Source organism: Aythya ferina (genome assembly GCF_964211825.1).
Source record: "Aythya ferina genome assembly, chromosome: 19".
Taxonomy (NCBI): Eukaryota; Metazoa; Chordata; class Aves; order Anseriformes; family Anatidae; genus Aythya; species Aythya ferina.
This window is the reverse complement of record NC_140309.1, coordinates 2,126,508-2,148,159: the sequence shown is the minus strand read 5'-3', so window position 1 is coordinate 2,148,159 and position 21,652 is coordinate 2,126,508. Positions and strand designations below refer to the sequence as shown.

Below are 21,652 nucleotides of genomic sequence, written 5' to 3'. Positions count from 1 at the left end.
CACATGTTCCTCTGTAGAATGCCATGTTTTTTTCTGTCTCACTGAGACGCCGCCATTCAGGGCAGTAGTTCAGTGTGTGCTCCATTGTCTGACAGGAGAATGTTTCTCCCCAGCTCCTTTTCTCCTGCCCTTTGGTAACATAACGACTGAAAGAAGTACTTCTCTCCCGTTAATGAGCTTTCCAACTGTTAATTTTGAGGTTTGCCCTTTGCTAGAGCTAGAGGCTTGTACCGCTTGATTTCTTGAGTGGGCATGGAAGTAAAATAAGGTGGAATTTGGGGAGGAGGCTGTATCTGCTTCAGTCTTACACCCATGTTGTCCACAGATACAGTTTAGTTTCTCTGCCAGAGCCACTGTGCCATCCCCGAGGTGTTTTTCACACCTCTGGAGCCCTGGCCACCACGTGCCGGTGGGGAGCAGGTCCTGCGTGTAGTGGCTGACCCTTGGGACATGGTGTCTCCCCTGTGATAACGACTCTGATACCCAGCATGTTCTGGAAAGGGCGCAAAACAGAGGTTAGCAGCAATAAATACAGAGCTCTGGCCTATTGCGCTCTCTTATTATAATTTTTTGTCTCTGTTCATATTGAGGTGTCATTGCTGTTGATCTGAATTTCTGCTCTGGGCTCTTTTGTTTGCTGCAGGTGTGTTTCGTGGAACAAGAGGAGACTGAGCTGTGATTGACCCAGGAGGTCCTGGACAGTGGCTGAGGATGGTGAGTACATATTCTAGTCCTCCTCTGTCCTGTGTTTTTTGTTGTGTTTTTTTTTTCTCTGTGTGTGTGTCCAAAAATATGTCCAAATGTGAGAGAAAATACAAGAATTAGAAAGAAAAATGCTAAAGTATTGTGTATTATATATAATAATATAATGCAGAGAGCTCTGTAGTATGTCTGCAGTCAGGATGCTGTTGGCAGGAAAAATTTACCTCTAAACTTGTTATTGGAATATACTGGCAAGCAAAGCAAGTAGGACTGGAATCCTCTTCTGCCTCCTTTGACTAGTGACATAGTCAATGATACGTTTCTTGTGCTTTATCGATTTATTTTTACTTTAAAAGTAAAGTTGGGATTTCTCCTTCTGTTCCACTATCACCTCTTAATGAAGAGTTAACACCATGTTAACAATGTGTTTTGATGGAACCAAAGTAGCAGAGATTTCACAATAATTTGTCAGAAAAAAAATGTGGTTTAATAGAATCTGGAGGGACTGAAACACAGCCAAAATAGCCAGATTGCTGATAAACTTGAATAAGGTGACTCTAATGACTCCAGCAAGAAAATATCCAAAATAAGCGCCATCTGATGAGAAGTCTTGAGATCAGGAATGTTGAAAGATAGGGTGAAGGGCAGTGCTTTGAACAGGAATTTGAACGTGACGTGGTGATACGCATGTTTTACAGTGGGTGGGCAGCAAGTCTGTGCATTGCTGCAGTAGCAGTATCGTGATCAGCTTTATACTCACTGCTGTCAGAAGCATATCGTTATGTTGGAAGGAGAGCAGAGAACAGCAGATGCAGTCAAAGGGCTGGAAATTCAAACAGAGGACTTGAAAATTTAGGTTAAACATGTCAAGAAAACCTGGCAGGCTGCTGAAGGAAACGGTGATGTCTTCAGTGGGATTGTCCCCCATGTGATCTATTAACAACTGCAATAGGAAAGGAGAATTGCTGTCTGCATTAATTGAACTGTCAGCTCTAGTAGCATAGAATCACAGAATATACTGAGTTGGAAGGGACTCACCACGACCATCAAGTCCAGCTCCTGGCTCTACCCAGGACCACCCAAAAAGTCAGACCATACGTCAAAGCCTTGTGCAAGCACTTCTGGACCTCTGGCAGCTTTGGTGCCGTGACCACTTCCCTGGAGCCTGCTCCAGTGCCTGACAAGCCTCCTGGTGAAGAACCTTTTCCTGATAGCTCCTGTCTGAGAACAGCTTCCTGCTGTTCCCTCGGGTCGTCTCACTGGACACCAGAGATAGGACCTGAGGGAATGGTAGTTATTCATGCAGTATTTTTGGTGCAGCCCCTATCCTCGTGCTCCCTTACTTGGCTTAAGATCTCCTTTCCTCTCTTTTGGAAGAGCTTCTTGCCATGTTTCTGATCAACTAACTTGCTTTGGGGTGGAGAGATGAAAGTATACCTTTGTTGTAACCTGATAAAGCATCTTATGCTCTGAGTTGGAATTATTCTGGTTTCAGATTGAAAAAGACCCAACAGTTTCTCTATATGAGATGGAGGTGAGATTGATGCAGATGCATCCAAACATTAATGAAAAATCGAACCTTTTTCTTTTCTTAAAATGACCTGATCCTATGCAACCTTTCCTGCTGTAACGTGTCACGAACACTCAAATGTTGCAGTGGCACTGGTAAAGCTAACCAACATCTGGATAATCCTGTTCCCTTTCTTTTGTATCTGTAGCAGAGCATCTCACTGTCAAATCTTGGAAATGTCTGGATCGTACTTTGTGTCATGCTGAATCACTGAAAAACAACCTGCTCTTACAAAATTCCTTGTTATGTGCATGTTCGTGACTGTTGAGAACTGACTTAGGTCAGCAACTCTGTCCCGGGGCTTGCTGCTCTTGCCCATACCTTTTCATGCCCAGGTTAGTGAGTGTGGGAAGTCAGGAAACCTACTCAGGTTCCCCTTTGTTGAGACAGGGCTGTCTCCAGGCTGGAGGCCACATGTCTGTGTCTGATTCTGGTTCCCTGAACTTCCCTTGTGAAGTTTCACAAGGGTCATGCTGCTTCCTCCTAGCTAGAAGCCCTTGTGCTTCACAGTAACTGAGGCTGGGAGAACTTGCTTTGCTCTCAGTGTCACAGGGAACCGATGTTCAGGGTACCACACAGCATGTGGAGAGGCTGAGGAGACCCAAGCAAGGCTGGTTTGTGGCTATTCCAGATCGTGTAGTCTGAGAATCTCTAAAGGAGAGGACAGAGAGGAGAAGTGAATATATGTGTGGAAAATACATCAAAAATCCCTCCAGGTATGGTGGAAAAGGCCAGGGTCTACTGGAGAATGCTGCAGAGAGAGCCTGGGGGAGCATCTCTCTGCTGTACTCCCTCAGGTCAGGATCTGCAGCTCAACTTTGTAACCCTGAAACAATTTCCTGATGTTTTATTAGCCCTTGGTAGATTTTTTAATGGCCCTACCAAGGGCCATTAATTAATCTATCTGCTTTTCAAAACCAAGTAAAGATCTGCAGCTGTGCAGACCCTGGCCTTTTCCACCTTACCTACGGCTGTGACGCGCTGTGCAAAGAGCTGTACTCCCAAGCTGTGGGCAGCAGCCCTGTCTGCCTTCTGAACCTGCTCCACATCGTTTCAGCTGACTGTCCCCAGCTCTTGTACTGGGAGTAGCTTTGAATAGTGGTGTTGCCTGTGTGCTGCTCCGTGCCCCTCCTGTAGGTCTGTCACGTTCCCCTTAGACAGCTGAAGTGCTCTGTTGTTTGCATTGTGCTCTGTACAGAAGGTGGCTCTTGCCTTTAATCCTTATCTACACTCCTGAAACCTGTATCCTTTATGGGGTGCATGGGCTGGAGCTTTACACTTACTAAAAAGTCAGAATCCTTTACTTTTCACTGGGCTCCTTTAATGTGCCTTGGCAGATACATATCCTGAGCTGGCCCTTACATAGTTTTAACCTTTAGGAGTTTGGCTTCTTCTAGGCAAGAGGGTCTCCTTACGAATACCTGAAGATATCTTTACATTTTCAGAGGACCTTTTGAAAAGGATTTATGCATTTTTCATATTATACTCAAAAGTTCCTTTCTGGTCTTTGTTTTGTTTTTGTTTATTTTTCCTTTTGCAAGAAAAGAACCACGCCCCCTCATCCACTGTTTTGGGAAGAGGGCATAGGCTTTCTGCCTCCTGGGACAAGGGGGAGAAAGCAATTTACTGTGAGCTGCAGAGGTAAGCATTTATCCCCTCCTGCTTATCTGAGCTGCTTCCAGCAACCGAAGGAAGGGGGTAACTCTTACCCTCAGTGAGTCCTTCTGTGAGCTCTTCTGCAGACTGTGACCTCTGAGCTCAGATCAGGCCTGCTTCGGGTGCTGGAGGCTGGGTGCTGGTTTGTGGGCAGGCGGCTTCAGCCCCCTGCAGGGAGGGCTGCTTGGAGACCTGGTTCCCTGCAGGCGAGCTGAGCTGGAGTTAATGAGCTGTGATCACTGCGGTCAGAGGGCAAAGCACCAATGCCTTCTGGTTAGCAAGGGCATGCCCCAAAGCTGGTACCTTACTCAGCAGCACCCCGGTGCAGATTGCTAGCTTCTTGGCCTTTTCTGCTGCTACGGGTGCATGGTCATCGCTTAAGAGCTTTGACTGCTTTAATTGGAAGAATCTCTTTATTTCTCCCCCAAAGATTAGCTGCTGATGAAAATAACCTTAAAGACAGCACTAGTGGTGGTTTAATCCTTAACTTTGGCTAATGGAAGTCCTAAAGAGCAACCAGCACCTTAATACATTACTTAAACTAACCCGAGGGGTAAGTCGGTGCGGGTGCAGCTCTAGCTGCATGCCATACAACTTGTGCTGCAGCATTCCCTGTTCTCAGCTGCTGTGGGTAATGGGGCTGTCGAGATTTCCACCTCAACTTGTTCCCTTTGGAGGCTGCTGGCTGTTAGTAGGGTGAGGCTTTGCAGTTTAGCCATCCCATCCCATCTCTGTGGCATATGGAGCTGTGTCATCCCTCTTCTCAAAGGCTTTCTGTGTCGTGCTTGTGTTACGTGCTCACTTCTGGGCAGTTTTCTGAACAAATATTAAATGTGTGGTATATCAGATCTACAACCTCTACTGTCATCTTGTAAAGATCAAAAGATGACATTCGCCACCCCACTCCTGGTTTATGGGGTATAAGGCAGTAACCTCTTCACAGAAGTTTATTTATTTTTTTTTCTGGAAGGCCATCTCAATGGCTCAGCAGCCTTTTGGTTCACCAAGGACCTCCTTAGGCTTTGAGGAAATGAACTGCTTTTGTAGAGAGACCCAAAACAAAGATGCCCTTCATATAAAGAAGAAGAGGAGGCAGAACAAGAAGTCCCATTGGCCACAGCTCATCAGCTGTCTGCATCAGCTCATGTAGATCCCTGTTATAGCAATTTATCTCACCCTGGTGCAGGTATCTGTGCTAAGCAGGAGGATAAATTTTGACTTTTAGGACGTGGGACTATCTGCCCAAGACAGTTACCTCCTCCTGCTACGTTTTTTCCCCTGTTGTTTTTCTCCAGCTGGAGACAGGCTGGGGCAGCCCTAGGGACAGGGCTGTGGGTTCGGTTCTGCCATCTTGTGCAGCAGCCCTGGCTCTCTGTCCGCATGGGTTCTCGCCTCACATAACCCTGCAGTGACAAAAAGCCCGCCCTTAATCACTAGAAGTGGTAGAATTGGTGCCCTCTGCCTGATGTGAGGGTATTTACCATCATTTTGTGAAATGGAGGACAGGAGTCTGTTAGGATTGGGCAGATGGACCCGTTCTCAGAAGTCTGTCCAGGGTGATGGTGGTGGCATCCTGCAGGGGACGGGAGCACTTCTCCTCCTCCTGCCCTTCAGTTGCTTGCTGCCACCTGTCTGCAACAGTCACGTTTTACTTGGTGAGGGGTTGCCAGCCCTGCAGTGTTTCATTTGCACTCTTTGAGGCACTGCAGACTTTGCTCAAGTGTCCTCTTGTTCTGAGAGGAGGCATTGGGCTGTAGACCCGCAGAGCAGGAGGGAAGCTGCGAGGTGGCTCAGCAGGCGGGTGCTTGCTGCTCGCTGCATTGCACTGTCTCTGTCCTGTAGAGAGCTGGGCCACCTTTTGACACCGGGATGTAATTCAGGGTGCTGCCAGCTCCAGGCCATGGGATTTCAGTGCCTCGGCAGCAGTCCTGTGCTGCCAGCACAGACCCAAATGCAGCCTCCAAATCCCTTCTGGGACTGCTAGCAGGTTGCAAGCTGTTTACCTGTGGTGTGTGAGCGGAGCTGCGCAGAGGGGAGGGAGGAGCAGCACAGCATGAACAATGTGCATTGCTACTGGGAGAAAACAGGGTTAATTACTACTAATTGGCCTTATGAACATGTTGACTGTATTATATTCAGCTCCTCTCTTCCTTGAAGTACACAAAGCCTTTAGGATTGTTGTGGTTGGGAGAAATGCGGGAGGTTTCTCTCTTCCCCAGCATAAATGTACATGTGCAAGACACTCAGAGGAGCCCAGTTACGTGAAAATAACCTTGTCTTCCCAGTTCAGTCGTACAGTTTTTAGTGATAATGGAGGGAACACCAGCTGCTCGGCTGGGGAGACATCTGACTTGGCATTTAGGAAATCCCTTGAGTTAAGCCAGCTAAAAGGAGGCTGCCGGCGCCCTGCACTCCCTGAGCCTGCTTGGTGCTGCAGCTGTTTGATTGCACGGATGTGAGAACAGATATTTTGTGAACTAGGATGACTCAGGAGGCTAAATTTGCAGTAGAAAGAGGTGAAAGTGGTGGAGTTTGAAACTCTGCAGGCTCTTGACATGCTGCTAAGGCTTGGGGCTGGGTCTGCTCAGCCCCAGACTTGGCTCTCGGGCACAAATCTGAGTTGTGTGCGAGTCCTCTTCTAATGCTGCAAATGCAAAAAATATTTCTGTTGAAGCAGAGGAAAATCTATTTGTGGATGTTCAGGTCAGCTTAGGTTGGAAATTCAAAGTAATGATCTGACAAACGACCTCTTAACTCTGCGCAGCTGCAGCTTAGGTCTGTAAAGGTCCCTCTGCAACCTGAGCTGGAAGCAGCCCCTGTGCTGGGCCCTGAGCTGAGCTCTGTCCTGACCAGCTGGTCCGGAAAGTCTCAGAGCAGCTTGCTTACTTGCCTTGTCCATAATTTTGTATGTTGTAAACACGACTCATACATTCTATGCACTCAGTACGTTAAAGAGCAATGTGTGCATTGACTCCACCAGAGACTTCAGTGCTTTACGTATTGACAGATGTATTTTGCTTTTCCCCAATGCATATCAGAAAATAAAAGAGGTTTTATGTCTTTTATAGCTATACTTTCTTTCCAGCATAAAAGACTTCTGCCACCTTTTGCTGCTCTGTTTTTTCAGCAGACTTCTGGCACTTACCCAAGAGGAGTACCCCCGGGGAACCGCTCAGATTTGGCCAACACAAATCCTTAACCTTGTGCATAAACCTCTGTTCTCCTTATGTGTTGACCTCGTATGTAGCACAGGTGCCTTAGGGGCTGTGCTTTCTCCATGTCCTGCCAGGCAGCCCCGTTAGAGGAGAGCCCCATGGAGGCAAGGGCCTCTGAGCCCAGGCAATGTCTACTGTGACACCCACTAGGTACCAAGTAAATGCTGGACTAGGACAGAACCAATGGTAATGGTTACTGGGATTTTGTGGCTTATTCTTCCTCTGTGCTTTTGTCCAGCATCCAAATAGTGTAGCCTGTGTGGCCTTTGGGGTAATTGGTTCACTTGGTTTCCCAGCGAGGGAGTTCATTGCCTGGGCTCTGCTGCCCTGCAGTGACACAGGACAGCACATCTGGGTGTTGCAAAGCTGTCTCTTGAGCAGGGCAGCTCAAAACAATCTAACCCTTAACAATTTTTGTGGAGAAATGCCCAAGTCTTTTCATGTGACTTGAAAGAACCTTTTGAGATGCTGTTGTGTTGGTGTTGGCAGTTAGAGCTGTCTTGTGGTGACTGTGGGGCAAGTGGGTCCTTGGGGAGCCCAAAGCTGTGTTCTGGTCCGCTGCCCCAGAAGGAAACCAGCTGGTCTGAGCAGAAGACCTGGGCCTGGGGCCTTGGAGGACTGGTGAAGGGCTGGATGTTCCTTTTGTGTTTCAAGCAAAAGATTCTCACTTTTGTTCTTTATTTCCAGCATGCTAATCTCTGTCACCAAGATGTGGTGGCTCTGTAGGGTGCAATTTGGCTTCAAAAGCAGCAGCTAGGAAAGTAGTTTTGAGGAGGGATGCTGTCCAGGCTCAGTGCTGCTGCTCAGTGCCAAGCAGGGCAGGGGAGAGCAAATAATCCCAGCCGCCTCCTCAGTAGCAGGAGGCAGGGCTGGTGATGGGAATGCAGCTAGCATTTCCCCAGAGGCTGCTGTCCCGTGGCTTCTGGGCTGGGACCTGGTGAGCCCATGGTCTGCTGGGGGGCACGAGGAGTGGCGGGCAGAGCGAGTCAGCCCCTGGGGATGCAGGGGAAGGGGCTGGGTGTTCAGCCCCACGGCGCCTCCTGCACCAGAGGCATTCGCCCAGTGTCTGCACCCATTGCAAAACTGGCGGTGGGGAAGCTCCCCAGCAGAACCACTGCCCAGGCCATCAGTGAGGGGACCCGGTGGCCCCGTGCCGTTGCCTGCGCCACAACGTGAGCACCAGGAGAGCCGGTAGGAGCCAAACATCCCGCAAATCCCTGCGCCTGGCAGCTGCCGGGCAGCGCGGACGTAAAGGCTGGGGAACCAAACCCCCGTGGAGCAGCGGGGCAGCCCCTTTGTCCTCGCCTCCCAGGCCTGGCAGGGAGCCGTGAGGCTGCCAGAGGCCGAAGCGAAGGTTTGCAGCAGCGGGCTGGAGCACAAAGCCTCCTCGCCGCTATTGTTCCCGGCATTCCCACCCGCGCCATCAGTGCGGCAGGAGCCAGGTGCCGCCGGGGAGGAGCGCCAGGCCCGGACTGCATCTCCCGGCAGCCCGCCGAGCAGCGGGGCCGGTATCCGCACGTCCTCGCCGGCCAGGTGCCGGCCGTGAGCATGGGGACGGGACGAGGGGAGCAGGGGTGATCCCCATCGGCCTCTCCATTTTCTGTCTCGCCTGTCAGGGAGACGCTTGGATGGCAGAGCCCTGCTCCGCTTCCCTGGGAGGTAGGTGGAGTCTGCCCGTCCTCCGCCCTCCCTCCCTCCATTGTCAGCGCAGCCGAGCGCGGCACCTGCTCGGGCTGCCCGCTGCAGGGATGCTCCTGCCCTTCGCCGAGGCACGGGGAGGCTGCGGAAATCCCTGCGCCAGGGCTCGGGAGCCGCTGCTGGCCGCAGCAAAAGGCCCAAGGCAGGAGATGCTCCTTGCGTGCGCCCAGCCCAGCTGCCGCCTCTGGAAATGAACATGAGTCTGCCAGGCCGCGTCTCCTGCTCTATGCTCAACTGCTTTGTAAGTGCTTTTTTTTTTTTTTCCATTCTTTCCTCCCTCTCCCCCCCCTCCTCCCCTCCCCGTCTGCTCCATGTCTGCAAGCAGGGCGGTAAGCCAGCTCATCTCTCCAGCCCCCGTGCTGAGCCGCCCGCCCCAGATCAGGCCTGTCCTTGAGGCCAGGCTGCCTGCAGGTCCTCCTGCCCCGCACCTCCCTGGCTCAGCATGCTGCTGCATCCCCCTTGTGAAGGGGGAAGCCCTTCTCCTCCCTTCCACGTGCCCTGTGAGACGCTGTGGCCCCTGCTGTGGCTGTTCCACTCTCCTGCCCCAGCCCAAGGACACAGCAGGCACCAGTCCAGTGGGTTGTCAGCCAAAGGCCCTGGTGTGGGTCCTTGCCTGGGGCTGGAAAATGACCCCGCAGGTGCAGCAGACCCCAGGGGCACGGTATGAGGCTGGGATGCATGAGCCCCCTTCCCATTCTGACCCTCCCTGCAGGCCATGCTGATGGAGGGAATCCTGAGCTCTCTTTTTTACCTTCTGGGAAAGCAGTTTTGCTCAGAGGAGATCTGATGCCCCATCCTGCGTCGTTGTCCCCCATCCCCTTGTAGTGTGTCCCCCGCCCCTCCCTCCCCCCCAAAAAAGTGACTCATGGTCAAATGGCTTCAGGGAATCACTGGCTTGTGACGAGCGAGGGGTCCTGAGCTGCTGCTGCACCCCAGGAAGGGGCTGGGCAGGAGATGCAGAGATGCTCAGCCTCCTGCCCAACCCATGCTGCGGGTGGGGAGGGACTCAAGGACACCCATGCTGGTGGAGATCTCAGGCTGCTCTGCTCTAGCTCCTGCTGCTCACTGGGATTTCTTTGTGTGGCAGGAGACGAGGGTCTCCGCTTCCAGGCCAGCACCTCGACAGCCAAGCAGGGGCTGGTGGTGGGAGAGGCCCTGAGCCCCCGTGGCCTCCTGCGCCCCTCACAGCAACGTGAGCTTGGGGCCGCAGGCTGAGCCTTCAGAGGAGGAGTGGGGTTGTGAGTTGTGTTCAGCGCCGGACGTGGCCCTCAGGGCATATGTGAATCACTTTCGGTTTAATCTCTGATGAAAACATAAGAGGATTTGGCATCACTTTAAATTGTCTGAGCAGGGTTCTTATTTCCTCAGATCGAAATTTGGGGTTCTAGCTCAGGGAACTTAACCAGAAAAGTATTTCATTTTAAATTCTTCCTGTTACTGAATGCTTAGCAGAGTATTTCCTAATAACTGCTGGAGCTTGTAGAGGAGCACTACTGAGAGAGCAAGAGGCACTCTGAAGAAATGTTCCTACAACAAAGTACTTCAGCACTTGGAATTAATGCCACCCTCAGCTCTCAGCGGCAAGTGTCTTCTGCTGAGTGTCTGGATGCTGCTCGTTCGTGCAACGTGTTGGTGGTTTGACAGAATGTGGGGGAAGGGTCGCTGAAAATTAAGACCAGGATTTCATAAGTGACTGAAGATTTGCTTCTTGGGTGTAATTCAAGGCAATTGTTGTAGGTTTGCATTTCACACTTTCATATATTCCTCAAATAAAACTTCGGGCTCTTCCTAGGTTTCTTTGGGCCAAGAATGAGAAAAGCTCCCCAAAGAAACGAATCCTTTGTAGCAATAAGAGGAGGTTGAAGCTGGACTGTGGGTAGAACCCTCTGGGTTCATTTCTGCTGTGGTTCCGTGACAAAGTTCATGGGGTCACATTTGATGTGACAAATCACAGTTACTGTCACATCACTCCAAGATGCTGTGCATCGTTGAGGTGTATCTGCTCAGCTTTCCAAAGAGCACATGGCTGGAAGAGACAGATTTGGAGACCTGTGTCAGCTTTCTGCTGTGCTATGGTGTTCTGCAATAGCAGGAGAAACTGCTGAGGTCCTGCAGCATCGGAGAGGTTTGGTCTGGAGGCAGGACAGGCATTTCCATCCACAGGTTCAGGGGATCCCCAACGTACTGGGGTGCCAAGAGTATCCATAACTCTTGATTTTGCCTTTTCATAACATGCACTGGCTGGGGTCTTTCTCTTAATGTGTGTTTTGTTTGTAATGCAGGGTGAGGAAGGCCCTCCCAGTTTGGAGTACATCCAAGCCAAGGACTTGTTCCCCCCAAAAGAGCTTGTAAAGGAGGAAGAGTCATTGCAGGTAAGGAAGAAAACAGAAACCATCTACTTCAGGATGTAGCAGGCTCTGTAGCATGAAATCGGAGAGCACTTCTCCAGCCCGGGATGCACTCCAGAGGCTACTGGTCGGCCAGCACTGTAGGTCACACTCACACTGGTGAGCCCTTCATGTGCATGGAGGCTGTGGGCAGCTGCTCGGTGCCTCCTCCCCCTCCTTTCCAGCCCTGCCAAGATGCTGCAGTTCACACGGCGTCACATCTGCTGCTCAGATACAGCTGAAGCATGATGCAACACTGCTGTTCTGGGTATTCTCTGCTCTCCACCTGTGCTGGTGGTGAGGAGCTGTGATGCTGTATCACGCCGCAGCAGGCAGGCCCTCTGTGGGACTAGTGGCATATCGGAGCTAGGCTGTGCTCTCGATGGCAATAGCGTGCCGTATTGCAACAGCTGATCTGACTCTCATGTACATTGCTTCTGGTGTTTTTCTGCTGCAGAGCTGTTGGAAAGAGAAACCAACATATGGAAAGAGAAACCTGGCTGGTGCCAACCTCATGCTGCAAGAGACCCTTGAAAGAGACCCAGGTGCCACTGCTGCTGTGCAGCAAGGGCAGCGGGAGCTGAACATCCCAGTGTTTCTGCCTTCTTTCGCACAGTCCCCTGCCACCTTGTCCCAGTGCTTGTCATCCTGCTCCTATGGCCAGAGCCAGGCACGCAGTGTATGTTCTTACTGCTGCTGCAATGGTCGAGGATGCTCAGAGATTGGCATTGTTTCAGTAAACAATGCTGGTAAGAGCAAGGACTGAAATGTGACAGCTGGAAGGTTGACTGGGAAAGAGCAAACGCGGGCTGGGAGGCGTGCAGAGGCTGTGGGTCGGTATCCTGATGATGGAGCTTCTGAGGTGGCTCTGAACTGAGAGCACCTGGAGAAGAGCACGGCCTGCTTGAGTAGTCTTCGTGGAGGACCATAAAGTTTGCCCCTCCCAAAGGATAATTTGCATTCAGTAAAGAGAATAGTGATTTTTAGTGTCTTAATATAAAATGAAGTCTGAAAGGGAGCCATCAACTGATAACAAGCTGCATTCAACCACTGACAGTTTATTCCAGGATTCCCCTGTCAGTTCTTGGAGCTTTACCATCCCATCTCTAATCTCTCTCCCTTCTGTTGCTGTGTGAAAGAGCCACGTAAGCAGACAAAATATGTGCCAACTAAAAACAGCATTGGCAAGTATGCGTAATAGACTGCAGAAATAAAGAGAGTATATTTTCTTAATGTCAAATAATTAATATTTCAAAGGTTTTCAGACAGGTGCCAGCCTAAGGTTGTTATTTTTTTTCAAGTAACTTAAGAAGGGAGAATTCTTTAGGACAGTTGTCACTTGCACAATCACATCTGAAATCCAGGAAATTCAGTTTTTAGGTATCATGTATTCAAGCCGTAGATACAGCTTAGAAATAAAGATAACGTGGCCTGACCTGTATTAATAATAGTAAAATGAATTGTTTCATAAGATCCCCTGGCTGGCAAGTAAAGGGTTTTGGCTGAAATAGTTACAATATTTTTGCATAACTGGTTACCAAAATCACCTGGTATAGGTGGCATTCGGGGAACAAAAAGGAGTCTGCTTAGCTGGGGCAAAGAGGCCTGATGAATTCCAGGCTGCTCCGCTTTTTTTTTTTCCTTTTTTAACAAGGATAAAAAAAAAAACAAAAACACATTAGTCTTGGCCATCTGCCAGGATCCCCTGTTTTAAAAATAGCTACAGCATGTCTGGGCTGATAGGGAAAATGAGACAGACGTTTGATTTATCTCCACCTAGATTAAAAGAAAAAATACAGGTAGCTTCATGACGGTTTCCTCGGTCTTACAAAACACTATACACAGAGATTCCTTCACAGCCTTGTTAGCAGAAAGTGTGCCACCCTTTGTTTCGTTTATTTACCTAGATTAGTACCCAGGGGTTCTGTTGGGGTGCTCCTTTGTTCCTGTGGCACAGCAGCATCACATGCATGACTGCACCTTGGGTAGAGGACTCGGGCAGCATCGGGCTGCATCTGGCACTGTGCAGAGCCTCCCTGGGGCTCCTCCTCAGCCCAGGCTGTGTCTGAGGTGGTTCCCTTAATCACACTGCCTGCATCAGTGCTATGTTGACCTTCTGTAAGAAGTGGGGACCGTAAGGCCCCCACCTTGCATGCAGTACCCTCATAGCCAGGTGCCCATGGTCGGTACACGTAGTATTTGTGGTGCACACCTCTCTTCTGCAAGTAATTGCCTCCCTGCAGCTGCTCACTGCTTCCCAAGGCATCCTTGGCAGAAGAGCTGTCCAGCGGGGCTGGGCAGTGGGTACCAGCGCTGTTTTGTGCTCTCAGCAGTGCACAAAAAGCACATCGATGTGATTTCCCACAGGAGATGCATTGTGGAGACAGTAGGAGGAGCAGCTCTTGGCATTAATGGTGTGCAAAGTGCTCAGCATGTGACCTAACTAGTGGTGTCTCCTTTCCAGGTCCCGTTCACTGTGTTGCAGGGCGAGGGGGTAGAGTATCTTGGCCACGCAAATGATGCTGTGATCGCCATCTCCAACTACCGGCTTCATATCAAATTTAAGGATTCTGTGATCAATGTAAGTCTGGATTTGTCCATTCCTGCTTCCTGAACTGTAATCTCATGCAGTATTTTGGGATGGGGAGTTGGGGAGGTATAAGCCATTTGTATGGTTTGCAGCCTGGGAACTGTGCCTCTTAAAAGATGCCAAGCCTGACATCTATTACTGCTGGTCACGCAGTTGCTGTCCTGCTGCTGCATTTTGGAGGGCAGATGGGGTTTTCCTTTAGATGATAATTAGGTCTTTCCCTTGCTCTTCATTTTGAAATCCAGCATTAAGCTCAGGGGTTTTAAGACTTGTTCAGGTCTCTTATAGGCCAGAGGCTGGTCTACCTGGCACTTGTCTTATTTGGATATCAGCATCCTAGAGTCAGCCAGTGGGAGCCTGAGGCTTTCTCTCACTGTATTGACATGCCGTCTTTTATTGTAGTCTTAGTTTGGCTCAGTTGCCTGTGTTTATCTAGTTGTGATTTAGTCAGTAACTGGCTGATGGTGGGAGACTAGCCAAGGACAGAACAGAAATCAGAATAGTAATCCTTGAAGAGACTCTGTGCTGGATCATGATGCTTCATAAGCCTTGAAGTGGGTTTGTAGTTTGGGCTAGGAGCTCGTGTTTGTTAACTGAGCCATGGCTGGGAGTGATGGGTCTATGGGCTGGGCTGCTGTTTCTGCTAGTATGATGTCTTCTCATGCACTGCTTCTGTCCCTTGCAGGTGCCTTTGAGGATGATGGAGAGTGTGGAGTGTCGGGATATGTTCCAGCTTCACATTGTCTGCAAGGACTCCAAAGTGATCAGGTAGCCGTTGCTATCTTATAGATGCCACTGCAGTTGCCATGATCAGCTCTGGTGTTTCTCTTTGTTTTGTCATTGGAATGAAGCTCTTTATGGTCAAGGTTGCTCTGTTTTTTTTTCCTAGGACTTGGTGCTTTATTCCTTTTTCTGAGCAGAGCTCCTTGCCTTGGTCTCAGCTGGATATATGTACCCACTGAGTATGATTTGCATTTGGGTTTGCAGGTGCCATTTTTCCACCTTTAAGCAGTGCCAGGAGTGGCTGAAGAGGCTAAATCGAGCCATTGCCCGCCCTGCAAAGCCTGAGGACCTTTTTGCATTTGCCTACCACGCGTGGTGCTTAGGAGTCTGTGTTGATGAGGAGGATCAACATGCCCATCTCTGCCGTCCAGGTAGGCTCCTGACCCATCTGCTTCCTGTTTTTTTGTCCAGAAGCACAGCAATGCAACATGAGCTATTGTTCATAAACCAACGTCTTGCTGTGTCTTACTTTCTGCTGTGGCCACAGCCCAAGTTAATCTTGCTAAGGGCCATCCCATACCTAGTCTAGACATCCAGCTGATGTCCAGATGCAGCTGGCTAACACAGACAGTAAAAGGAACAATAAATAATAAGCACACTAAGGAGTATTCTGAGCCAGCAGCACTTAAGTCCCCTTTTCCCTTTCTCCTTGTGAATGAAGAAAACATCCCATCCTTTAGTACTTTCATCATGATAATGAGACAGCTCAAGCAGTCTTGTCCTTTGACAATAAATGTCATCAGCATTGAGGCAGCATCATTAATATCAGTCCATCTGCAACTCTTCTCCAGTGCTTAGAAATGTCATGACATTCCTGTGATAAAATCTGCAGAGATGTCTGGCTCATTTTTACTCAGGCACAAATGAAATGTTTGAATCCATAAAGAGGAAAACAGAGTTGTGATAGTGCCCTCGTGTGGATTGGAAGTTTGCCCTCTCCTGGAACACAAAGTTCACTTGCAGTTGCTTTCTCTTTGAAAAGCTTCAACATGAATAAAGGGAAATTAAACTGAGTGATAAGCCCTGCTTTAGACTTAGAAAAGTGTTGTTATTAAGAGAGAAGCAGTAGCCAGAATGACGCAGGTTTGGATGGAGGGATGGGGGATGAATAGTATATCTGAAAGAAGTACCAAAAAGAAGTTGGTAGAGAAAAAGGTAAGATATGTATCCCTGCTCTGCCCCCAAACACCAGCAATTAGGAGGTATTTGATGTCTCTCCCATACAGAAAATACTATTATCCATTATAAGTACATTTACCTGCAAAAATTGTTGCTGCAGGATATGAATGAGGCAAAGAACATTTCAGTATTCATTTATTAACAAGATTTGTCACTTGAGCACCAAAGACATCCAGTATTTGTACGGTGAGGCTAAAACATAAGAGGAAACTGAGTCACCCTCTGACAGAGCAGTCTGAAAAAACTGCCTCTGGAGTGGGCTGCCTCTGCCATTGGCTTTCCAACACCTGCTTTGGAAGCCATCTCCATCAGAAGGAAAACACAGATGAAATTAATACCACTGCCCCCAAAACATGCACTGAACGGGAAGGCTATTTTTCTGCTGCTGAGACTGAGAGGTGATCTGACTTGACAAAATAGGCAGAGGAACCCATGCAAGGGACAAGTCTTTTTGGCTTCTGAATCAAGAACCCTGCTGTCCAGCTGTCCTGTGGTTTCTCTCCAGCCTGTGATAGTTGCTATGGAGCTGCCACTGATGTTTAAATTTTATCGGTTCTGCTTAGCTGTCAGTAAATACCCTATGCTCTACCATTCCAGGAGACCACGTAAGATACCGATTCGAGATGGAGCTGGTGAGGATGGGCTTTGACTTACAGAATGTCTGGCGAGTCTCCGACATCAACAACAATTACAAGTGAGTGTTTCACCACTAGGCTCTCCCCGGTCTCCTCTTTCCTTTCCTTCTTCCCTTTGCAATCCCCATGCAGAGCAGTGGATGAGTCAGGCTCCAGCTAATCCTCCGTTCAGGTCTTGATAACCCTCAGGAAGATCAGCATATGAGCCAGACCCCCTTTCTTTCCTCCTTGAAGAAGGAGTACACTCCAAACATCAGAGCTAGCAGCAATTGTAAATGCTGACTCAGGTAGTTTATAATGTGGTGGCCATAATTTATCCTTGAAGGCAATCTAGGGTCTTGGAGAAATCATTCATCATAGGGTTGCCTTTCTGGTCAGTCTTTCTAAAATGCTCACATTGAAAATTGAAAGGTTACATGAAGTCAGGCAGCCATTCACCTGTGTCAGGAAACTGGGGACAAGCCAGTGGAGGGCTCTCAAGGTACTGAGAAGTCTGGAGGAAGAGCTGGGTTGGTTCAGCCTGGTGAAGGAGAGGCTGAAGGGTGATCTGCTTACAGCCTGCAGGGCAGTTACAAAGGTGATGGAGTGAGACTCTTCTGACAGTGGAAGGTGAAAGAACAAGGGACACTGGCCTCAAGTTGCAGCTTGGGAGGCTCAGATTGGACATGGGGGAAGTGTCCTTCTCCAGAAGGGGGAAGATGCTTTGCTGGGATAAGTCACCCAGGGAGGCGGGAGGTCTCCATCCTTGGAGCATTTCAGGTCTCAGCTAATCTGGTGTTGGATGTGGTTCCACTGTGGGCAGGAGGTAGGAGTGGAGATCTCTGGAAGGTCCTTCACCCAGCACGTCAGTGATTCTCCCCTGTCTTATGCTCCTGGAGAAGAGCTCTTGGAGAAGCGCTTCCGCATTCTTTGCAGCAGGTGGCATTAAGCCAACAGGTTTTTATTAAGCTTTGACTGACATGTTCATTTCTGCATTCCCTTTCATCCTTTGCTTGAAATGACTGGTATCCGTCAGTCTTTTCTGTATTTCTCAGACAATAAAAACATCCCCAATCACCTTTATATTTCCAGTTTCTTGTGGAGACCGTGAGAAGCCTCAGGTATGCTGACCTGGGGAAATCCCTGTGGAGTTTGCTGCCTGCTACCTTCTCTCACGTGCTTCCTCAGGAATCCAGGCATCAAGCAATCTGGGCTTCAATTCATTTTCTTCTTATCCATACCACATTATTGCTTCTGGAATGTTACGTGACTTTGTTGACAGCATTTACACAGTTTTTCCAGGAATTTCAGATAAAAATTGTTTTCCTGAACTGCTCAGTTTCAGAATGCACAACAGGTAGGTCTGTGCTGCAGGTGCAGTCTCTATCTTTGAAAGCAGCCAGGTTTTCCTTCCCTGCTAGGCTTTGGGATGTGATTCCCTCTGACTGCTTCAGAAAGTCCAGCTTAGATCAACCACCTGTGGTTTGCTTCCTGGGAGTTATGACCAGCAATGCTCAGCTATTAGCAAACGTCTCTGAAGACAGATGTTTGGTTTTCAACCAAACCAGGGAAGAAAGAACTTGAAAGAAGTTCTTAGCAAGCTGGATGCAGGCCTGGTTGTGCTTTCCTTGGGTCTGCTGAGTTCCTCCGTGGGGATCCTGGCAGGTCTCAGCTTCCTTTCTCAGCAGACATCTCAAGATCTTAAAGGTGTTGTAATTTGCTTGTGCAACTCAGAAACCAGTTCTCTCTTGCTGCTCCAGGGAGTGTGTCTTTAAATCCTGCCTTGGCTTTTGATCATTACCACCTGCCTCTATTCACAGGAATCAGGTTACTTTTTAACTGTTTATAGTCCTTTTTATCTTTTATTTCCCAGCATTGACAAAACAATGTTGTTAGAGACAGGATACTCCAAGGTAATGACTTTGTTCGTTGTCTTTCAAGTCTGTTCCGAGATGTTCTTATCTGGTAACTATTATCTTCTTCCTGGCGACAGCCATCATAAAAGTAGAGCTATACAAGCATATAATAACCACTCCTTCAGTCATGATAAAAGTTATACTCTTTCAGCACACAATAATAATAAAAATATTACATAATATCTCCATGGCTTTTACATCCCCAGTGATCTGTACACCGAGAGAACTGTGCATGCTCTGACATAGGCCAGCTAATGTACCCATGCTGTCTGAGGTAGAAGTTGTTTTCATGTTGCCCATGATGCTAGGAGAGTTGATGCACACATAGTTCCTTCAAAAATAAAGAAAGAAAGAAAGAAAGAAACAAACAAACAAATTCACCTTTCTTTTGCTGTTGATGCTTATCTTCAGCTTTGATCTTTTTACAGTCACTCACAGTTTTATTTATTTTTGGTTTTATGAGAAAAAGCTGCCTGGAGTGCTGTGGTATTGTTGAAGATATCCGATGTTTCCTACTCATTTCTGTGACTGCTCTTAATTCATAGTTTGTCTTATTTTGTTAGACTTCTCTACAAATCTTAATACTTTCCTCCACTTTCATGGCAAAGGTGATGCTTCATGTTCTTGCATACTGTGAAGGAGGATCTCTCACTGGGGTGGTTGTTGCCTTTGTGGCAAGAAGATGCTTCATCTGTCCTTGTCTGTAGGTGTGGCTAGTGCTGATTTATGCATTAGTGTTGTTAATGCCTCTTTCTGGGATCTAACTTCACAGTTTCAAAAACATTCCATTTGCTAGTTTGGGTCAGCATGGTCCATGAGTCACATTGTTTCACTGTTCATTTCTTTCCATGTGCAGTGTGAGCACATTACACAGCACAGGGCCAAACATGGGTCCCTTTGGGACTCCCTTTCTCACAAAAAATAACCAGTTACATTCTGTTACTGTTTCTTGCTTTTCAAGGGTTGCTGTTTCTCAAGAGGAGCTTCTTTCAAGTCTTCAGTGAGCAACTTGTGTAAAAAAAAAAAACAAAAAAAAAAACAACTATGAAAATCGAAATCCACTGTCAGCTTGCAGTCTGTATCTACTTGTTCAGTGGTGCCTGCAGCAAGCTCTAGATACGTGACATGCTACCTCCCTCCACAAAAGCCATTGTTGACTCTTCCCAAGTGCACTGTATTTACCCTTGCACCAACTGTGCAGTCAGTGGCTTTGTACAGAAGTCAGACTTGAGAGGTTTCCCACATTCACCCCAGAGAGCTTTTTACAAAATTGATACCAAGTTTGCCACCTTTCATTCCTCTGGCACCCAAGCCAATGTAAGCAATAGATTACGCATCTCAGTTAATCATTCACCTGGTGTGCATTTGGGTTGCTGTAGCAATGTTGGGTATTATCCAGTCCTGCTGATTAGTTGCTCTTCATTCCTAGCAGATAGTTCTACAGCTTCCCCTGCTGAAGTTTCCACATTAATCTATTCTTGTCCCTTGTCCCTTGCAAAACAGGCATAGGTCTGGCAACTTCTTTTCTCTGTGCACTCCTCCAATGATCACTGGGATCATTGTAGATAGTTTTGACTCTCTGCTGTGATCTTGCTTATCTATCAGACCTCCGAGGTGTCTTCATAGTTTTAATCTCTTAATAGGGCATTTCTTGAAAACTGCATGATTGCCTTGTTTTTACTGTTTTTTAATTGAGATTCACATTTGGCTCCTCTCAGGTTTGTGTCCTTTAGAAACGTTTCCCCTATTTGAAGGATGTCATTGTATTTCTAAAATCCTACTTTCATTCACCAACTCTGCCATCTCTTTCTGATCCTTTGATGTGTTTTATATTACATTGAATAGCATATTTAATTAAGCATCGCATCAACTGCAAGCTTTTTCTTTTTGCTTCCTTTCACTTTCTCTTGAAGTATATAAAAATGAATCTTTTCCTCTTTCTGAAGCAGACTTCTACCACAGTGAGAACCTTTTTGCCTTTAAATGTATTTTCGACTTCTACTGTGCAACGATTGCTGCAACAAAGTGATTTTTCAGTTACCCTGTTTTGGAGCAGCTTTGTGCATGCTTAGGACCAAAGGAAGAGTTATATATCTTTTGTATTATTTGGCTGGTACCACCAAGAAGCAGCTGATCATTTCTAAAAACGTAGCCTTTGTCTAATGTGTTATCATGATGCTTATGTATTTTATGTGGAAGCAATGCAAGTCTCCCATTGCAATTTCTGCCCTTGCAGCCTCTCTGAATCTCTTTCAGCCTTTCATGGGTATTGCTGCCGTGCTGCTGTGGTTGTAGTGTACCCCTAGTACTATCCAGTTTCTCTTTAGGGTTGGGATTTCAGTCCATGCACTTCTTGCAATGTGTGTTGATGCTGGCAACTCTTGGCCTCGCAATTTCACCTTCAGTTTTTCTTGGAACAGACAGGACTTTGTTAGATCAATCTATTCTGGTCTTCCTACAAAGCTTCTACTCCAAAATCTAGGGTACCAGTGATAATCTTCCTTGTGCCAAGTTTATAAGGTGCTGTTAAGCCAACATACTTCTTTATCCTGGCTCTTTGTGTCCTCTAGCCTTAGGAGCACAGGTCTGTTTATCTTCACCTCAGTGTCAATTTTTGTGCACCCTCCTTAAATTTGGCTTAACTTGTTGAGGCTGTCCTGTGTTCTAACCTGAATTTTATTGACTTGATCCTTATTGTTTTTGTAAGATTACAGAGTTTGTGGCTTAACTCTTACAATATATGCTCCTGTACTGAAACACTCTTGTATTTATTCTCCCCAGTTTTTGAGACATCTTCCATAACATTTCATCCTAAGTGCCAGGAAACAGGTTCTGTTTTGATTTAGATGAAGACCATTCTTTTACAGACCATGGCTATTCAAAAAATCCCCCCAGATCCTAATAGGTACTAATCTTATTCAACATTCCATTGTTCTTGATCACACTTCAGTGCTTTTCTGGTTTTCTGAGCAATTTTACAAGAGGAACATGAAGCACTCCAGAGAGTTCTACCACACACAGATATTCTGTCTTCAGCTTCTTACCCAACAGCTTAAATTTTCCTTACTGGATTCTCTTTCCATGCCCTATTGTTATTGTCCCATAGACCAACCTTGCCTTCTGTCCAGGGCTTTCTGAGAAGCTGTCTAGACACAGTGTGAAGTAACATTTCTAACATGTCAGGCAGGTCCTTTCTACCATCACAAACCAGGTAACATCAGCTAGGGTAGCCTGGATTGAGGGGAGCACCAGGGCATCCTCTGGAGCTTACCTGCGTGATAGTTTCACCCTCCTCAGTTTGCTTCCTGTCTGCCCCAAAACATTCCTTCGAAAGATGTGGGT

General features: G+C 47.7%; 1 protein-coding gene across 6 annotated transcripts in view; it reads left to right on the top strand.

The window, feature by feature from the left end:
* MTMR4 (myotubularin related protein 4) overlaps window positions 1-21,652 on the top strand; it is a 53,243-nt gene that overhangs the window by 15,795 nt on the left and 15,796 nt on the right. For 4 of the 6 annotated variants that reach the window (XM_084492760.1, XM_084492759.1, XM_084492761.1 and 1 more), the window contains exons 2-7: window positions 644-714; window positions 11,124-11,213; window positions 13,693-13,809; window positions 14,504-14,586; window positions 14,806-14,972; window positions 16,378-16,474. In XM_084492760.1, coding sequence (XP_084348886.1) covers window positions 712-714; window positions 11,124-11,213; window positions 13,693-13,809; window positions 14,504-14,586; window positions 14,806-14,972; window positions 16,378-16,474 — 557 coding nt within the window. In that variant the 5' untranslated portion in view covers window positions 644-711. Of the gene's footprint in view, window positions 1-365; window positions 516-643; window positions 715-8,908; window positions 9,083-11,123; window positions 11,214-13,692; window positions 13,810-14,503; window positions 14,587-14,805; window positions 14,973-16,377; window positions 16,475-21,652 lie in introns of those variants that run through there. The other 2 variants (XM_084492763.1, XM_084492758.1) reach the window with 2 other exon arrangements.